This window comes from Molossus molossus, unplaced genomic scaffold (genome assembly GCF_014108415.1).
Source record: "Molossus molossus isolate mMolMol1 unplaced genomic scaffold, mMolMol1.p scaffold_m16_p_19, whole genome shotgun sequence".
NCBI classification, from domain to species: domain Eukaryota; kingdom Metazoa; phylum Chordata; class Mammalia; order Chiroptera; family Molossidae; genus Molossus; species Molossus molossus.
This window is the reverse complement of record NW_023425354.1, coordinates 40563711-40584846: the sequence shown is the minus strand read 5'-3', so window position 1 is coordinate 40584846 and position 21136 is coordinate 40563711. Positions and strand designations below refer to the sequence as shown.

The 21136-nt window shown below is 36.8% G+C and overlaps 1 protein-coding gene and 1 non-coding gene across 7 annotated transcripts in view; one reads left to right on the top strand and one right to left on the bottom strand.

Annotated features, from left to right (window-relative positions):
- Positions 1-555: 555 nt before the first annotated feature.
- LOC118635142 lies at positions 556-679 on the top strand. Its single transcript, XR_004960480.1, has one exon. It is a non-coding gene; the product is annotated as a small nucleolar RNA SNORA28 (small nucleolar RNA).
- Positions 680-5119: 4440 nt separating this feature from the next.
- The window catches only part of NSRP1 (nuclear speckle splicing regulatory protein 1), a 32376-nt gene continuing 16359 nt past the window's right edge, over positions 5120-21136 (bottom strand). For 4 of the 6 annotated variants that reach the window (XM_036269395.1, XM_036269394.1, XM_036269397.1 and 1 more), the window contains 5 exons: positions 13823-13879; positions 11056-11184; positions 9686-9893; positions 8336-8444; positions 5121-6648 (listed from right to left, as the gene is read on the bottom strand). In XM_036269395.1, coding sequence (XP_036125288.1) covers positions 5598-6648; positions 8336-8444; positions 9686-9893; positions 11056-11184; positions 13823-13879 — 1554 coding nt within the window. In that variant the 3' untranslated portion in view covers positions 5121-5597. Of the gene's footprint in view, positions 6649-8335; positions 8445-9685; positions 9894-11055; positions 11185-13822; positions 13880-20040; positions 20046-21136 lie in introns of those variants that run through there. The other 2 variants (XM_036269398.1, XM_036269393.1) reach the window with 2 other exon arrangements.

Below are 21136 nucleotides of genomic sequence, written 5' to 3'. Positions count from 1 at the left end.
TTTATTTATTATACCACACACACAAATTTATTCCAAGTTGCATGGCAGATCTAAATGTAAAAAGTAGACAATAATGCTTCTAGAAGATTACTGTCCAGAACTTTCTGCAATAATAGAAATGTTCGATTATATCTGCACTTTCCTTTATAGTAGCTGCTGGCCACACATAGCTATTGAGCATTTCAAATGTGTCTAGTGTGCCCTGGCCAGTTTAGCTCAGTGGTTAGAGCGTCGGCCTACAGTCCAGAGAGACCCGGGTTTGGTTCCCGCTAAGGGCACATACCTCGGTTGCAGTTTGTCCCCGGCCTTGGTTTGGTTGTGTGGGTGGCAACCGCTCGATGTGTCCCTTTCACATCGATGTTTCTCTCTCTCTCCCTTCCACTCTATCTGAACAAAATATGGAAAAATGTCCTCGGGTGAGGATAAAAAACAGAAAAAAAAAAACACAAATGTGTCTAGTGTGACTGAGAAACTGATCAATTTTATTTTACTTTTGATTAAGTTGAACTTTATCAAAATTAAAGATTTGTTCCATTAATAGATACCATTAACTGTAAGCAACACTCTGTGGCAGATGATCAAAACCGTCTGACACAATCTGAGCTTGTTACAGCAACAAGGTTTAACTTATTCCGATGCTCTCTTCTAGGGGACAAGCCGTTATACAGACTTAGATGGTGTTAAAATATACTGTTAAGAGAGTAAAAGGCAAGCCAGAGGTGGGAGAAGTTACTTGCAAAGATAAAAGACCCCTATCCAGGATATATGAAGAACCAGTATAGGCAAAAGAAACAGACTCTTTAAAAAGGAATTATCCATCCCTGGCTGGCATGTCTAAGTGGTTAGAGCGTTGGCCCGCACACTGAAGTGTTGCAGGTTCAATTCCTAGTCAAGGGCACGTAGCTGGGTTGCAGGTTTGATTCCCAGCCCTGGTAGGGGTGCGAGTAGAAGGCAACCAACCGATGTCTCTGTCACATCCATGTTTCTTTCTATCTTCTCCGCTCTATCACTCCCTTCCACTCTCTCTAAAAACCAATGGAGCCCTGGCCGGTATTGCTCAGTGGTTAGAGCATCAGTCAGTGGACCAGAGAGTCCCGGGTTCGGTTCCCACTAAGGGCACGTACCTCTGTGGCAGTTTGTCCCCAGCCCTGATTGGGGTTGTGTGGGTGGCAACTACTTGATGTGTCTCTCTCATATGGATGTTTCTTTCTTCCCTCTCTCCCTCCCACTTGATCTGAAGATAAATGCAAAAAATGTCCTCAGGTCAGAATGAAAAAAAAAAAAAAAGGAAAAATATCCTCTGGTGAGGATTAAAAAAAAAGTAGTAGTACTAATGCCAATATGATAGCCATTAAGGGAACCAAAAATAAAACGATGAGCTATCACCCTGGCCAGTGTAGCTCAGTTGGTTAGAGCGTCATCCTGTGCACTGAAGGAAGGTTGCAGGTTCAATTCCCAATCAGCACATGACCAGGTTGCAGATTTGATCAGGGCGTGTGTATGAGCCAACCAATCAAGGTTTCTCTCTCTTTTTCACTTACTTCGTTTCTCTCAAATGAGGATTAAAAGAAACATGAGATATCCCACCCACCAGAATGGCTAAAATTAAAAGATGACAAAAGATAAACACTGAACAGGTATAAGTAAGAATGTGGAGCAACTGGAACATTGAGTATATTTTGGTACTATTTCTGACAGTATCTATTAAAACTGTTGCGTACTCTATGAATCAGCAATTCCATTCCTAGGAATTACTCAATCAAAACATAAATATGTGCATACTAGAAGACAAGTACAAGAATGTTCCTAAAAGTATTATTTATAACTCTAAACAGAAAATAAACTCCATGCCTATTAATAATAGATGGATAAATGCTATACAATCTAGAAAACAAAATTTGTGGTGTTAAAAGTCAAGGGGGGAGTAGGCTATAATAGGGTTTGAGGGGAGCTGCTGCTGTGTAAATCCATGAAACTATATACTCATGATACATGCACTTTCTTTACACATTATACTACAATTTTCAAGATTAAGAATGTTCTGTAACTTGGCACAGACTTAATCAGATGTGGAACTTTGTTGTATGAAATAGAGCTTTTTGGCTATAGTGGCAGAAATCCAATTCAAACTGGGCCAAGAGAAAAAGGAAAAGTATTGATTTAAGTAGCTAAAAAATAACATGCCCTACTAGAACCAGAGATTCAAAAGCAATCATTAGGTCTTCATCTTTCACTCGTTTCTGCTCTTTTGTGTGAGCTTTATTCTATCAGGCAGGCAGACACTCCTCCCATGCAACTCTGGACTCACCTCATGCTCACGTTGGTGCCAGTGGAAAACGTTAAGTCTTCTACTAGCATTCCTAGCTTGAGTCACATACTTTTCCTGGAGCCTTTTCAGCCCCATTTGAATCACCAGACTAACAGTAGTTAAGGGGTACTTTCCTGAGGGAAGATCAAGGCACTGTTCTCAGAAAAGGTGTGAATGAATTCGAGGCAAAAACATCTATGTATCTGGGGAAGAAGAAAGAAGAAACCCTTAATTTATAGCTTCTCCCTAACTTATGTCAAACTTAGTAATACAGTTGACCCTTGAACAACACAAGGGTGAAGGGGTTAGGGGCACCAATTTCTCACACAGTCAAAAATCCATGTACTGTATAGCTTTTGACTCCCGCAAAATTTTACTGGTAACCTATTGTTGACCAACTGGAAGCCTACCATTAACAACATAAATGGTCAATTAACATATTTTGTATGTAATATGCCTTACATACTGTATTCTTACAATAAAGCTAGGGGAAAATGTTAAAACCATAAAAAGGAGAAAATACATTATTTACTGAAAAAAGTATGTATATAATCAGACCCACACAATTCTAACCTGTTGTTCACGGGCCAACTGTATTATAGTTTTTGCTAAAGCATCCAAGCTGCTTTGTGAGTCTCTGAACTTACTGGGAAAGAGAAATCGATAGCTTCTCACCTTATCCCTCAGACTAGTCTCTCCCTCCTAGACTATGGTTAAACTGATCTTCCCTAAATATGGCTCTAGTTTTAACCCTAACAGAGGCACCAAATTCTCTATCCAAGTTGAGCCTGTACTCCTGGTCTTCCACAATGTCATCCTAACTTTTTCAAAGTTACATTATACCACATCCCTCCATACATGCGGAGTCAGTGCTTTGTAAGTGTTACTATCACTGATCTACTTTAAAGTATTAGGATACAACTGATATTTAACGTGTCAGTCAGGAGATACTGACACATAAGCTTTCTTGTTACTTGTCCCTTCTGGTTTTAAAGGTGTAATAAAATTATTTATAAATGCTAAATTTGATCCTTAATGTTGTTTTGTTTTGTTTTTTTATCCTCACCCGAGGACATTTCTTCCATTTTATGTTCAGAGTGGGAGGGAGAGAGAGAAACATCCATGTGAAAGAGACACATCGAGTGGCTGCCACCCACACAACCCAACCAGGGCTGGGGACAAATTGCAACCGAGATATGTGCCCTTAGTGGGAACCAAACCTGGGTCTCTCTGGACCGCAGGCTGACGCTCTAACCGCTGAGCCAAACCGGCCAGGGCTGTAATTTTTTTTTTTAAAGTCAATATATATATATATTTTTTATCCTCACCCGAGGACATTTTTCCATTTTTTTTTTTTTCAGATAGGGTGGAAGGGAGAGAGGAAGAGAGAGAGAGAAACATCGATGTGAAAGGGACACATCAAGTGGCTGCCACCCACACAACCCAACCATGGCCGGGGACAAACTGCAACCGAGGTAGGTGCCCTTAGCGGGAACCGGACCTGGGTCTCTTGGGACTGCAGGCCAACGCTCTAACCGCTGAGCCAAACTGGCCAGGGCAAAAGTTAATATTCTTATTAAGCTAAGTTTATTCTAAAAATGTGGTAACTCTTTATGATAAAGTAAGTATGAGAGATAAATAGCACTTTTTTTAAGGCCATTTTTCAAAAAAATGTATTTTTGTTACAGATGTGTCTCCTTTCCCCCCCAGACACCCTCCTCCCTCTCCCGTCCCCCATTTAAGGCTTTTTAAAAAAATCTTCACCTGAAGATACGTTTTCATTGATTTTTTTTTTTTTTTTTTTAATCCTCACCCAAGGACATTTTGGCATTTATCTTTAGATAGAGCGGGACGGAGGAAGAGAGAGAAACATCTATGTGAGACATACATCGACTGGTTGCCACCGGCAGAACCCCCACCGGGGCTGGGGATGGGCTGCAACCAAGGTACATGCCCTTAGCAGGAACCAAACCTGGGACTCTCTGGTATGCTGGCTGACGCTCTAACCACTGAGCAGAACTGGCAGGGCTCAATGATTTTTTTTAAAAAAAAGAGAGAGACAGTGATATGAAAGAGAAACACTGATTGGCTGCCTCCCCTAAGTGTCTGGACTGGGAATCGAAGCCACAATCTTTTAGTGTACAGTAGGACGCTCCAACCAAGCTACCCAGCCAAGAAAAATACACTTTAAAAAAAAAATTTTTTTTCTTCCTTTATTGATTTTATAGAGAGAGGTAGTGAGAAGGAGAAAGAGAGAGAAACATCGATGAGAGAGAACATCAATTGGCTGCCTCCTGTATGCCCCCCACTGGGGACTGAGCCCACAACCTGGGCATGTGTCTGGGAATTGAACCAGCAACCTCTTGGTACATGGGTCAACGCTCAACGACTGAGCAACACCAGCCAGACCAAATACACTTTCTTAATGGGAAGACTTGTTAGAGAACCATTTTCTCCATACCATTCATCCATTTTCCATGAATACATTACTTACAGTTATTTAGTTTCAAAGACTTAGTGTAGAGATTATAGCTTTATTTTGACACATAAAGGGAAGTTGTAATAAGCTGTATTATATTTTTTAGAGCATTTAAAACAAGACATGTTCATAAATAGGCCACCTGGATCTTTAGCTAATTTCATTTAGGCTAAATGTCTCCATTTTTTCACACTTAGTTAAAACTGATTTATATACACAACCAATTTACTAACTTGTGAGAGGGTCACAGAATTAAAGTGATTTCTAATGAGGAAAAAAGGAGGAATTGTGGCATAAATGACATTTTTAAAAAAGAGCATGAATTAAAGTACAAACATATCACCATTTTTATTTTCATTTAAGCCAAGTATGCTTGAACTTAAAAGTTAAACAAGATGCATATCTATCCATATTTTATACTTTAATACAAATTTCAAAACATAAAGTATAACAATATTCTCTCTGTTCAAATTCACTTAATTTTATCTGAAACAATATTTATAAAATAAACAGCTCCTACAACAAAACCATTAAGAGAGTTGTTTACATTACTTTTTGATTACAGTGGAGCTAATTTTCTTTATAAAGTACCTACTGGGATTCAGCACACTCTTTAGGCTGCTTGAGTATAACCAATATGGTATTGATAAGTAAATATTACATATCAATTCAGTCAAGATAAAAGGACTGACTTTTAACTTAATACTAAACCAAAAATAAACTTTGAAAAATATATTTTACCATTGTTAACACACTCCTTGATGTGTTCAAACAGCGTATTGATGTGTTCAAACAGCACGTTCCAGAAAGTCAATCTTCTTCTTTCTCAATATATGTCTTTGCATTAACCCGTGCCATTTGCCTGGCCAAGTACCTGTCTCTAGCTGACATTACAGTTTCTTCATTGTTCCGTTTTGCAAACTTGTTCACTGTCTCGTGTACTCCTTCCTGTTTTTTGCCCATCTCTTGGCATTCCTCTGTGATTCTGTGCTTTGCTTCCAGCGATGTTTCAGAACTAGAGAGTTTCTCTGGGATTCTTTCATTGTCCTTTTCCATGTTTCTCATTTTACCGGATCTTTCCTGGTCATTACACCTATCCTTTGTCCTAGAATTAGGGCTGCTTTCCTTTCTGTCTCGCATTCTTTCTGAAGATTGAACACTCATTTCTCGTTTTTCTCTATCTCTGTTTTCATATCTTCCTTTCCTTGCTTTCATATGTTCTTCCTTTTCTTTGCTTTTCTCTTCCTTCTCTCCTTTCTTATTGTGTCGGTCATGATCATTTCGTTGTCTGTCTCTTTCTTGTTCTCTTGTAGGATATTTCTCTCTGTCTTTCTCCCTTTTCCATTCTCTGTCATTTCTTTCTCTTTGGTCTCTTCCCCTCAGTTTATCTTCTTGTTCATGCCTCTTCCAGTGGGAATCTCTATGACTGGCCTCTCTATGCCTATGGGAATCCTTCCTTTCTTTTCGGTAATCACGGTCAGTGTAATAGTTCTCCTGGTCCCTGGATTGTCTCTCTTGGTGCTGATCTTCCTTTTTCTCATGTCCTCTTGACTTGTAACTTTTTATGTAGCTTTTGGTACCATGTTCTCTTTCTTCACTAGATGACCGTGAGTGGGTTTGATGCCTGTGACGCCTGGAGTCGTTCTCAGGGGTCTCTATGCTCTTTTCCCTTCTACAGTTCACTTTAGTATTTTCTTCCATTTCATCCTCCTCACTGTTGTTAGCATCAAAGTCACTGTCTGCATCTGGGTTTTCCTCCACTTTCACAACAGTTTGGAGAATGCATTTCTCATGTGGTATTCTATCCTCTGAACTTACTTCATCAGAATAACCCCTTGATTTCTCTTCCTTTATCCCAGACCTTTAAAAAAATAATATAACACTAAATGCCACATTATCATTTATAGTAAGCAAATAAAGTGTTCATATAATTTTTCTCAATATTTAAATCAATAAAACTACAATTATGAAACTACTACTATATTAGTTCAAGTTGTAGCTCTCTGTAAGATTTTTATTTTTCTTTGTATAAAAATTAAGAAGAGTTTTGGAGCCCTGGCCAGTTTGGCTCAGCGGTTAGAGCATCGGCCTACAGTCCAGAGAGATCCGGGTTCAGTTCCCGCTAAGGGCATGTACCTCGGTAGCCATTTGTCCCTGGCCCTGGTTGGTCGTGCGGGTGGCAGCCACTCGATGTGTCCCTTTCACGTTGATGTTTCTCTCTCTCTCTCTCTTCCTCCCTCTCCCTCCCACTTTATCTGAACAAAAAATGGAAAAATGTCCTCGGGTGAGGATTAAAAAAAAAAAGAAGAGTTCTGGAAATAGATGAAAATACATTTTTTCACAGCAAAATGGTGGCAAAATCTAACTAGAAATATCACTAAATAAACCCTCTTATAATTAAAAAGGCACCAGCATCTTGATATACTCTTTGGCACCTATCACAACAAAATGAAACATGAATCCATCCTATCATTATAATCAGCAACACTAAAATTGTTTACATCATCTACAATTTCCCCGCTGATAAGTGTGGTTAATTTATTTACATTACTCACACATTCATTCTTATCACTTACTAATCATACTAACAGAGCAACAACTATGGTTCTCTAGGAACTGACAGTACAACTGTCTTGGCTAAAGTAGTCACCAATAATTAGGAATTGTATTAGGCTCTGAGAAGTGTAACTATTAAGTGACATTATGGAGACTTATGGTTGGCCTCACAACTATTCCAGATGACACTGTAATAAAAATGCTCATTTTTCTGTTCAAAATCTCAATTTTCAAATATACCTTCTTAGACTCATCTCATCAATTTTTTAATCAAAACCTAGCGGTTGGGGGGTGGGAAGTATAAACCTAATTCCTTCTCTTAATCCTTAATTCCAGTCTCCTGTCTCCCCTTTCCTCAGCAACATAAGACTCAGATCCTCTTATCTGAATGTTTCTGTTCCCAGAAAATTTACTTAAATACAAGTTTAGGACTAATTCTCCCTTTTACCTTCTATATATTTATGGCATCATTTCACCATTCATACTTAATACTTTATAATTTTATTCAAAAAATCCTCTAGACCAGTACTAATAGAAATGTCTGTAAGTGAAAATGTCCATATTTGTTCTCTTAACATGGTAGCCACTAGCAAAATGTGGCAACTGAGTACTTGAAATGTGGCTATGACCAAAAAATTTAAATTTAATATTAAACAGACACATGTGACTAGCGGCTACATATTGGATAGTGCACTTCTAGCCTTTAATATGTGAATCTTACATTTTATGGAGGCTAGGTCCTATTTATAAAAATAAACCACATCTTTTTTTTATATACTACCTAAATATGCATGTAAAATTACTGCAGAATAAAGACGATCTTGAACTAAATCTACATGTTTTTAAATTAAGAAACTGAATTTCTAGCCAATTAAGTCAGGTTTGGCTGACAAAACAATATGCAATGCTGCAATCCTCTATCTTTCAGAGGGTTACAATCACAAATCATGAACAATGTCTTTATTCTAAATATTCCATATGCCACGTCTCACCTAGCTTCACGAAAGCTGCACGTAGGTACTTCCTCTTCACCAACTGCTTGATTTAATAGATGCCTATAAAATCCACTGAGATCTTTCTGCTTGGTTACATCCAAACGTGCTAAGAGAGGGAAAGCAAAAGTGAGAATATACTCAACAAGGCAAAAATGCAGCTGTTTTACAGATATAGAGTATATAACATATACAGTGTGTAAACTATTGTCTAGATCAAGAGTTGGCAAACCAGGCCCTGATTCAGTTTGATTCAGTGGGTAGAGTGTTGGCCTACCGAAGGAAGGGTCATCGGTTTGATTTCCAGACAAGGGCATGTACCTGGGTTGCAGGTTCAATCCCAAGCCTCGGTTGGGGTCTTGTAGAAGGCAACCAATAGTCTCTATCACATCAATGTTGCTTGTTCACACGTGCTCGCTCTCTCTCTCTCTACCCCCTCCCCTTCCACTCTCCCTAAAACTCAATGAAAAAATATCCTTGGGTGAGGATTAACAAAAAAAAAATTTAAGAGTTGGCAAACTATAGCCTGTAGGCCAACTTTGGCCTGTTGCCGCTGTAAATAAATTTTTACTGGAATGTAACCCTGTTCATTTGTTTACATATTGTCCAGGGCTGCTTTTGCGTTATAAAGGCAGGGTTTAGTAGCTGCAACAGAGATCATATGGCACACAAAGCCTAAAATGTTCATTATCTGGTCCTTTACAAAAGTTTGCTGACTGATGCGCTAGACAAACATACAGTACGTGCATACACTCAGTCTTACAGATTTGGTTTTCTTCCACTTAAAGCTGATTAGCATTTGCCAATTAAGCTATTTATAAGTACATATATTTCACTCAAATCTTGAGAAATGACCATGAGTAGAAAACACTGAAGTAAAGCTATGTAAATTTGTTTGGCATTTGCACATCTTTGTTCTTTCTTGAATTAATGTTCCAAGTTGATGCTCTTGGGTACTGTTACTCTAATTTTCCCATATCAGAAAACATAACTAGGATTTAAATCTGATGATATTGCTTCTACAAGTGTCGTTGTATTAAGCCTTGTAATGAGTTTTTACATTTGGAATAATTTTCCAAGGTAATGACTTGTAATGACCATAGTTTTAAGCAACAAAACAAGACATGAGTGAAAAGGTTACTAGAAGTACTAGTTATTGAGTGCAACTATTTTTAGTAAAAACCTCCTCTGTTTTATAATACAACATAATATAACTTGTACCTTCAATTCCTATACATAAATTATGACCACAACATTATAACCTGAAAGTTCAGTGACAGAAGAAAAGGTTAAATGCGGCAGAATTCTGCTGCTTCTGCTTCCTTCTACCCCCTCCCTCTTCCACTTCACCTTCGAGTGCAGCAGCCCTCTTTTCTCTTTCCTCCTCTTCAGCTCTCTCTTGTAGTTTTTTCTTATAAGCAGATGTCACAAATGCTTCTTTATCATCAAATTCTCCCTTTTCCATTTCTCGTTCTCTCTGTATTTTCTTTTCCATTCTTTTTTCCTGTTCCTTTTTTCGGATCTCGACTGCTTTTAATAAGTTGTGAATATACTTGGGCTAGAGGGGAAATATAAGATTTAGGAAAGAGTCAAAGATAATAATTGTTAATATTTTTTATCATGAATTTATTAAGAAAGAAATGTCTAGTCCAAATAGGCTCATCATTGTCTCAAAAAGCAATATACATTAGCAAGATTGAAACTAAAGTTCTTTTCAATAAAAATGTAAATGTAAAATAAAAAATATTCAAAGTGCTACTTTAGCATTATTTTTTAAAATCTCAAAATAAGTAATTTTTTTCCACTGTTTTTCTTACCCTTTTTACTGGTACTGCCTTAATACTTCTTCAACAGATATGTGAATCATAAAGGTTCCTACTAGTTTTTCACATTAGTTGTAATACAATTATTTAAAATAGTAGCTTTAATATATCATTTTACATTACCACTTTATTTGTAGATACTGTAAGATGCAAAGATCCTTAAAAATTAGTCTATGATTATGAAAGAATAAGAAAATCTGAACTTATTTTAACCCCCACCCTTAATTATTTTTCAAACTAAAAATCTAATCATGATATGTGTAAATGATTCAGTTACCAGGTAAGAAGCAATAAAACAAATGAGAGAATGATAAAATACAAATAAGCACGAACAAGAGCAGAACAAACATTTTCTAAGAAAAATATTTCAAAAAATTATTTGCGCACTGGCTGTTGTAGCTCAGTGGTCAGAATGTCAGCCCAAGCACTGACACAGGTTTGATTCCTAGTCAAGGGTATGTATCTGGGTTGGAGGTTCAGTCCCCGGCCCCAGTTGAGGCGTGTGCAGAAGGCAACAGATTGATATGTCTCACGTTCACGTTTTTATTTCTTTCTCTCTCTCTCCCTCCCTCCCTTCCCTTCTACTCTCTCTAAAAATCAATGGAAAAAGTATCCTCAGGTGAGGATTAACAAAAACAAAACAAACAAATTTATTTGCAAATGTTTTAAGGCAAAACCCAAAATTTATAAAATTGTAAGATTATTCACTTGCTCCTGATGGAATACTAAATGTATGGCTTCATGGGTTCTACATCAAATCTGTAATATCTGCAGGTAGGGGCACTTCACACTTCAAATGCCTAAAAGCTTTTTCTCAGATCATCTTCATGCTGAAATAAGATTAAGATACACAATGTAGGTCAAGGTCAAAGAAAGTTTGTATTTTCAGCTACAAACCTTTCGGTCTTTCCCCAAAATCAATTTAGGATTATTTTCTTCTTTTTTTTTCTGCATTTCATCATAAATACTGTCATATTCATATACAGTGGAATCTTCTGCAAGGGCTTTCTGAATTTCCAGTTTGGTCTTAAAAAATAAAATTAAACATGTTTCAAAATATAAATGAGCTAACAGCACAAAAAAGTCTAATTTTCTTGAGATAGAATCATATCATAAAAATTATATCAATCATTTTTTTAAGACAAAAAATATAAACATCAATTCTGGAGCCTGGCTGCCTGAATTTGAATCTTGGCTCTATACTTACTTACTAGCTACTTTGAGCAAGTTTGTTTAATCACTTTGTGCCTGTTTTCCTTACCTAAAAAAGAGAGAATTGCATCTACCTTCAAAGTTGTTCCAATAATTAAATAACTTAATAAACTTAAGACACTTAGAATGGAGCATCACAAAGACTAAGTGTTCAATATACACGAACTATTATTATTTATTCATTTGTACATAAAATTATCTGCATCCATAGGTCAAAAATTCCAAGGGATGTAAAGTACGATATAGAGTACATAAAACTAACTTTGGTTTTAGATGCCTGTGGTACTTCATATAATTTTTAGTTGAGTTACCAAATAAAATGTTCAGTTTTCAAATGGTAGGAAATACTTTTAAAAAATCTCCCAACAAAGCAAAAAACTGGGATATTTTTGTAATTAACATTTTTCAATAAAGTCCTCTGTCTTTGGTTTATCGTGTTCTATCTTAAATGTTCTTCCTCCTGCTTTCATGCCATCAAAATCTTATCTGGAGCTTCAGGGCCAGCTCAACCCTATTTTTAAAATTTTTGTTTTTTTTAATATAATTGATATACAATAATATATTAGTTTCTAGTGATTAGACATTTATATCCCTTATGAAGTGATCAGCCTGATAAGTCTAGAACTTCCTTAACTGAACAAGAATTATGTACCAAAGACCTATAACAAATATCGTATTTAATAAAGATATATTACAAGTTTTCCCAATGAAACAGAGAATAAGATAATGTTGTCCTCAGTTTTGTACACTTGGGGTCAGATAAAAGAATAAAATCAGTGTGGCTCAGCTGGTTGGGAGTCCTCCTGTGGAACCAAGAGGTCGCTGGTTCAATTCCCGGTTGGGGGAGGAGGCAGCTGATTGATGTTTCTCACATTGATGTTTCTCTCTCCCATTCCCTTCCTCTCTCTCTAAAATCAATAAAAACAAATTAAAAAAGGAAGAAAAAGTGGTCTATTAGATAAATAAGTATACCATTTCTAAAAGTATTCTCTTAGATTTAGTAAATGGAATCAAACTAGTATTCATCATAGTAAAAGTCTGAGATTAAAGCAAAAGACAAGAGCTGAAACAAGCAAGTGGGGACTGAGGTGAAAAGTAGGTAGTATATGCGGAATTTCAAAGCAGCAGCAGGCAGGAGAGAGGTACAGGAACTGTAGCAGTACTCCCAATTTCCAAGCATCTATGAAAAAGCCCCATTGAAGAGAAAAAATGGCTTTGAACAAGTCAGAGTTGAGAATACATTTAGATTTGGGATTTATGCTTTAAGTGAATAAGAAAAGGCAGGATTGAAAAATGTTAAAAGAACACTAAAAAATAAGACACCTTTATGACCTTGGAGAAGTTACCAGAAGTTGAACTTGATGGTCTCAAATCCTATTAAGTTCTAAAATTTGGATTCAAACCAATCATTTATGTTAAAGAATCAGGTATTATTATGATTTTATATCTATACTCAATCATTTTGAGGCTGCTGAGTTACACATCATACCCCACTATGAAACTAAGATATAATTTTAAAATAATAACTAAATACATAATTCTGTGCCCATTCCCAGGAAGGGAGTAAAACACAGTGGCTAAAAGCTTGGGCCCTGCAATTTCTCTGCCTTGTTCATTTACTAAATATAAGACCTCATGAAAGTCACATAAATCTGTTTTGCTTTCATTTCCTCAACTACAAAATGGTGATTATAAGAGCATCTATCTTATAGAATTGTTGTAAGAATTAAAGATAATTCTTAGAAAGTAATTTACACTATAATGTCTAGCACACAGAGAGTGCTTAACAAATTTATCCTTAAACCAGATTCTACTTAGACAAGGGAAAAATAGGTGCCAAAAAGTAAAGAAAATATTTCAGGCTTATTTCTGCAACTAACTGTGCAATGATAAGAGTTATTTATCCTTTTGAAATTTCAGATTTCTTAATCAGGACCATGAAGAGATTTGTGAGAATTTCTAAAATAATGTATATATGTTAAAAATGCTTGGAAACATACAGCACTATATATAAATAGTGGTGCTAGCCAGTCTATTAGAAAGTATTTGATGTTCCCCTTTCTTGGTAGATGAATTCCAAATATTATAAAATTGTGAAATCACTCTGGTTGTAAAGAAATTTTTTTGGCAAACTCACTAGCAGGAATTATTAAACCTTATAATCCACTGTCAAACTGCTGACTCATGTGAAAACAGAAATAGGCTTAAACTATAACACAGCACTAAAGAGCTAATTTATTCCGTGTTTTCCTTTAAAATTTATAAAAACCACAAATCTATGTAAATCAAGAAACATCTTAACATATTTTCAAAAATAAGGGTCAAGATAAAATTATTTCTTTATACATACCTATTCTGTTTTGTCTTAACACCTAGATACCAAAACTGATACTTAAAAATGTGAGCTGAAATACTTCACATCAAATGCATTTAACTCATTCTTTGTCCTTACCTGTTTCATTGCTTGCTTTTTAGCAGCTTCCCTCTGAAGGCTTTCACTCACGGAGGTCTAGAATACAGAAAAATATTGTCAGTGTTTAATATGTCTTCAAAATTCTGGTTGGTAACTATTTCCTTACTTATCGTTAAAAATAGAAAGATAGCCCTGGCCAATTTGGCTCAGTGGGTAGAGTGTTAGCCTTTGAATCAAAGGGTCTCGGGTTTGAATCCCAGTCAAGGGCACATACCTGGGTTGCAGGTTTGGTTCCTTCCCCTGCTGTCAGGATTGTGCAGGAGGCAACCCATCAATGTGTCTCTCTCACATTGAAGTTTTGGTTCCCACCTGCCTCCCACCTTCCCTCCTTTCCTTTCCCCACTTCCACTCTATCTAAAAATCAGTGGAAAATATCCTCAAGTGAGGATTAACAACAACAACAAAAACAAGTATTATGAATTAACATTATCAAGGTCTTTTCCCTAAACTTTGAGAAACAAATGAATTTTCATTGTAACTCATCAGATTAGGCTATAAGGTGCAAGAGAAAAATAAAATAGTACTGGACAAAATGAGGTGACAGGTTTTTTAACCCCAACTTTAAATTCACCACTAAGTCATTCAACTTCTATGGATGTTAATTTGTTTTGTGTGTGAGTGTGAATGTGTGTGAGTGTGCATGTATTACGTGGAGGTGGATTGGTCCCTTCCAACACTTTAATGGCAACATCCCCAGCAACAAAAGCACATTATTTTAATATTCACCATTAAACATAGTATATCAAGCTTTTAGTATATGCTTAAGGATATAGGCAATCAAAACTATCTGAGGTTATAATCATTCAATAAATATGTACTGAAACGCCTACCATATCTGGCATTGTTCTAGCCCTGAAGATATCATAATATCAAGAACAGTCTTTGTCCTTGAGAGATAAATGGTCTGAAAGGGAAGACAAATGACTAAAGAGATAATTACAATATGAACGTGATAAGCAATATAATAAAGGAATAAAAAAGGGCTATGAGAGCAAAGGGAAACAAAATGTATGAGGAATCATGAAAGCCTTCCCTACAGAGATGTGGCATTAGACCTGAATCACAAAGAATTTAAGAGAAGGCAAGAAGAATATAATCAGAAACAGCAGCCACATGGACAAAATTAAAAACTTACGGCTAAAAAAAGAAATATAATTATCATATGTAAGTAAAAATGTTTCCTTAAAACTGTAAGGCTTGCCCTGGCCGGTTTGGCTCAGCGGTTAGAGCGTCAGCCTGCGGTCCTGAGAGACCCGGGTTCGGTTCCCGCTAAGGGCGCGTACCTCGGTTGCAGTTTGTCCCGGGCCCTGGTCGGTCGTGCGGGTGGCAGCCACTCGATGTGTTCCTTTCACATCGATGTTTCTCTCTTTCTCTCTGTTCCCCTCTCTCCCTCCCCTCTACCTAAACAAAAAAATGGGAAAATGTCCTCGGGTGAGGATAAAAACAAAAAACAAAAAACTGTAAGGCTTTGTAAACATACTAAGCAACACTAAAATGTATGCTTTACCAGGGTGAATGTTATGGTGTGTAAATTATCTTTAAAAAAAGCCCTGGCCGGTTTGGCTCAGCGGTTGTTGCGCCGGCCCAAGAATCAGAGTCTCAGGTTTGGTTCCCGCTAACGGTACGTACCTTGGTTGCAGTTTGTCCCCGCCCCAGTTGGGGTCTTGTGGGTGGCAACCGCTTGATGTTATCTCTCTCACGTCGAAGTTTCTCTCTCTCTCCCTCCCACTCTATCTGAAGATGAATACAGGAATGTCCTCGGGTGAGGATAAAAAAATAAAAAATAAATAAATAAATAATAAAGCTACCAAATAAACGTATTTTTAATTAAAAATATAAGCCTGAGCCCTAGGACTATAATTCTGTACACCAGCAGTTCTCAACCTGTGGGTCGTGACCCCTTTGGGGGTCGAACAACCCTTTCACAGGGGTCGCCTAAGACAGAACAGTAGCAAAATTACAGTTATGAAGTAGCAACGAAAATAATTTTATGGTTGGGGGTTACCTCAACATGAAGAACTGTATTAAAGGGTCGCAGCATTAGGAAGGTTGCAAACCACTGCTCTAGACTATTGGCATTAGCTGTTTTCAACTGTATAGTATCAATTGGTGCTTCCTTTGTTTTCCATGGCAACAAAAAAATAAAATAAAACCTAATTCTAATTCCCTATGACCATGGAGACAAAGTTAATACAAAAGTGCCATACAAGTGCCCTAGCCAGAGTGGTTCAGTTGGTTGGGCGTCATCCCATGCACGAGAAGGTTGCCAGTTCAATTCCTGGTCAGGGCACATGCCCAGGTTTTGGGCTCTATCTCTGGCAGGAAACATGCAGGAGGCAGCAGACTGATGTATCATTCTCACATGGATGTTTCTCTCACTCTCTTCTCCCTCTTCCTTCCTCTTGCTCTAAAAATCAGTAAAAAAAAAAAAAAACTTTAAAAAAAGGTCATATAAGTAATATAACACTAATAAATTAAAAGAAGTGTATGGGCAGCCCAGCTGGAGTGCCTCAGCTGGTTGAGCATTATCCCATGCACCAAAAGGTTACTGGTTTGATTCCCGGTCAGGGCTCTACAGAAGGCTACCCGATAGATGTTTGTTTGTTTGTTTCTTTCTTTCTCTCTCTCTCTACCCCCAGTCCCGCTTCCTCTAAGCATGTCCTCAGGTGATAAAAAAAAAAGTGTATAGGCAAAGAACTAAAGACATTTTAGATAGTAAATTGACTCCAAAATAGAGAAGATGTTGGTAAAAACAATAGTACCTAACATTTATATAGCCAGATGCTATTATTACACGTTATTATTAAAATAAAAATTTTCTTTATGTGATATAACATATATTCACTAATTAGAGTATCAATTTTAAACATTAAAATATTAAATATGCCGCCATGGCTGGTTTGGCTAAGTGGTTAGAGTGTCAGGCTGAGGACCCAAGAGTTACAGGTTTGATTCCTGGTCAAGGGCACGTACCTCAGTTGCAGGTTCGATACTCAGTCCCGGTCCGGGTAGTGCAGGAGGCAACCAATGATGTGTCTCTTACATCAATGTCTCTCTCCCTCCCTCCCGCTCTACCTAAAAATCAATGGAAAAAATGTCCTCCGATGAGGATTAAAAAAAAAAATTGCTAATAAACATCTCATGAAATTCTTTTCAATATATTTTTATGTCTTTCCAATTCATATAAATTAAATATATGTATCTTTTGATCACTAAGTTAGTAATATCCTCAGGACTGACTAGAAGACTGAGTCTCCAAATGCTGGACTTTTACTTGCTTTTATTATTTTGCCCATCTCTCCTCCAGTCTGTCACAGTTCACCTGCTGTCACTTTAAAACTGGTCGCTTCAACCTACACTACTGAACTTGAAAAGATAAACCACAAGCCTATTACTTTTTAGTTTTATATAATGTAAAATAAGCAGACTGGAAAGGGCCTCTCCAACATAAAGTATACAGACTTTGAGACATCTCAAGAGACTTTGTTTCCATGTTTATAGGTGTTTAGAATAAGTCTGACCTCTGAAAAAAAAATCAGATGTTATTCTTATAGGGTGAGTACATAATGGAGGGAGTACAGTAATTTTACACATCTTATTCAGAGACTTATATCCCTGGAGTTCCAATAGCATCAGTGGATAAAGAGATAACTTTGAACCTAAGCTGAAAAAATTCAGGGAGAATTATCTCCTTTTGAAGCTCATTTAATTCCCAGTTTTCTAACTAAAGGAACTGACGGTGACTATTAAAGGAGATGACTACAAGTGCCAACAACTTGTTTAAATACATACACACAAAAAGTTAAAAATGAAAGTAGCAGTAAATCTTTTACTTGTTTCTTTAAGAGTAATACTATATAAAAATCAATAAATGTATTGACATTTTAAAATCTTCTACATAAGAAACTAGTGTAGATCTGTATTTGAGATAAAAATAACCAGTAAAAAATTTTAAAAACAGGGTCAATAAGAGTTTACATTTTAGCCCTGGTCGGTTTGGCTCAGTGGTTAGAGTGTCCGCCCACGGACCAGAGTCCCAGGTTCGGTTCCCAGCCCCGGTTGGGGTCATGTGGGTGGCAGCCACTCAATGTGTCTCTCTCACGTCCATGTTTCTCTCTCTCTCTTCCTCCTTCTCTCCCTCCTGCTCTATCTGAAGATAAATGCAAAAATGTCCTCGGGTGAGGATAAAAAAAGAAAAATTAAAAAGAGTTTATATTTTAAAGGTCAAGTCTTACCAAGTTTTTAGAGCTAGCCTTAAATTAAAACTCAGTACAAATTTTAAAACTCAAGTTTTAATTTAGTCTGGTTTCCATAAAAAGGAAGGATATGTGGAAGAAGATAAAAATGACAAAACCAGATCCTCATCTTATTGAATTCACCAAGAGATGAAATAGATTTCATATAGGTGCCCTATGAATAAAATAAAAAATGCAACATATCAGCGTCTAACTTTAGATTTCTTTATGGTTTAAGAAAGGAGTATGAAATAATGATCACTAGTGAAGGCTCCAGAATCTGACTGAGTTTCAGTCTGTTCACTCTCTCCTATGTTATTTCAGGTATGTTACTCATCTATGTAATAATACCTACCTCACAAGGTTGTTTTGAGAATTAAATGAGATAACATTTTAAAAAGTATTTAGCAAGTATCTGGCTCAAGAGCTCAAGAAAGGTTAAGAACATAACGCTTGAAGAAGTGCTTGTATTTAAACAAATTAAAATTAAACTATGAAAAAATAAGAGCTATACTTTTTTTTCCTTGAGGTATTACAGTTAAACCAAAGTGTTCACCAGAAGAGCATGTAAACTATATTCTATTTTATAGTATATTTGTCTGTGTGCCTAATAAAATGGTATTTGAAGTTGGACAGTATGATTCAATTTGCATCTATGGAAATAAGAATATCTATTCTGTTAAATATTTAAAAGGTAGTACATGTCTCCTTTTGAGTGTTAAGATTCCTTAGGGTTTCATATTCCATATATCATTATACAGGAAAATGGAGGATGCATACATGTGAATCCTTCATAGCTATGGGAGATATGGCATAGCTAGAAATCAGTTTTCTGGAACTGACAGTAGCATTACTACAGATTAATTATACAATATACTGCTCCAAAGCATAGATTAGAAAGAACTCTTCTTTGAAGGAGTTCTATGCTGTGCTGCTCTAGTAACTGGATGGTAGAACTTGATGGCAAAGGTCAACTGAATGAACACTTGCCTTTCATAAATGCCTTGGAGTGGGAGTTCTTGCTCAAGAAGCATATATTTTTAAACTTGATTTTGAAATAATTATAAATTCACAGGAAGTTGTAAAGAAATGTACAGGGAAGTCATTCACCCAGCCTCCCACAATGTTAACATCTTGCATAACTGGAGTACAATACACCAGGAAGAAGACATTGGTACAAACCACAAAGGTTATTCCTATTTCACCAATTATGCACACACACATTTGTGTGTATAGGTGTGGCCCATGCTATTTTATAACACAGACAGCTTCTTGTAACTACCACTGCAATCAAGATAATAAACTGTACCATCACTACAATACTCCTTTGTGCTACCCCTTTACAACCACACCTGCCTCTCCCCTCCCATCCCTAATTCCTGACAACCACTAATCTATTCTCTTCCTATATAATTATTAGTTACTTCATAAATGTTAAACAAATGGAATCACTTTGAGACTGGCTTTTTACACTTAGCATTATTTTAAAGGAATGTATTTTTATTAGTATAGACATTACAAAACATTTCACTTCTTACCAAAAAATATTCTCTAGCCTGCATGTGACCTAAGGAAAAATAGTTGTTAAAAATAATAATTAAGCCCTGGCCAGTTTGGCTCAGCGGTTAGAGCGTCGGCCTGCGGTCCGGAGAGACCCGGGTTCGGTTCCCGCTAAGGGCACGTACTTCGGTTGCAGTTTGTCCCCGGCCCTGGTTGGTCGTGCGGGTGGCAGCCACTCGATGTGTCCCTTCACGTCGATGTTCCTCTCTCTCTCTCCTTTCCTCTCTCTCTCCCTCCCACTCTATCTGTACAAAAAATGGAAAAATATCCTCGGGCGAGGATTAAAAAAAAAAAAAAAATAATAATAATAATAATTAAGCCCTGGCTGGTTTGGCTCAGCGGTTAGAGCATCGGCTTGCAGTCCCGAGAGACCCGGGTTCGGTTGCCGCTGGGGGCATGTACCTCAGTTGCAGTGTCGTGTGAGTGGCAGCCACTCGATGCATCCCTTTCATGTCGATGTTTCTCTCTCTCTCTCTCTCTTCATCTCTCTTCCTCCCACTCTATCTGAACAAAAAAATGGAGAAATGTCCTTGGGTGAGGATAAAAATAAATAAATAATAATTAAGGTTGAATGTGACCAAACTACATAATACAGTGGTTAACTGATCAGTTTCAAAATTAGCAGGCAGTCAACTATTCTATTTTATGTCTATAGGCTAGGTAACAGAATAATACAATTATTTATTAATACTTTCTAATAAAACCACAAATTAGCATTACTTTAAACTTAGGAAGACTAAAATTATTCTCTGTAAGAGCCCTTATCTTAAAGAAAAAATAATTCAATTTATAAATCAGTTCAAATGCAAACATTCTATCCTAAAAATACAAAAACAGCTATTGTACTACATTGATTTTTTTTTCTTTTCCTTTTTTTAATTCTCACCCAAGGATATGTTTTTATTGATTTTAGAAAGAGAGGAATGGAGAGGGGGAGAGAGAGAGAGAAACATCAATTGGTTGGCTCTTGTACTCACCTTGACTGGGGATCAAACCCACAAGCTGGGTATGTGCCCTGACTAGAACTTGAACCCATGACCTTTTGGAGTATAGGATGATGCTCCAACCAAGCCACACCAGCCAGGGTCCACAATGATCTCCCAAAATATGTTTTCTACCAAAAATCTTAGGGAAATACCTTTAAAAAACCTGAAGCAGCTCCTTGCAAATATTTTAACATAATGTAACAAACATGTTCTATGAGTCTACTGTGTATTATAGCATGACAAGAGTGGGGAGTAGCCATATGTGGTCAACATCTTAATTTTTATGTCTAATCTAATAAGAGTTGGTAGGTTCCTATTAGCTTTAATTCCAAGTAAGAAATGGTCATGAAGAAAAGAACCTAAAATGCCTGGTCCATTTTATATATACTAATAATATATAACAATACTCTCTTTCTACACACACATGTGTGACTGAGGAACTAACTTTATTTATTTATTTATTTATTTATTTATTTTTTTATCCTCACCAGAGGACATTTTTCCATTTTTTG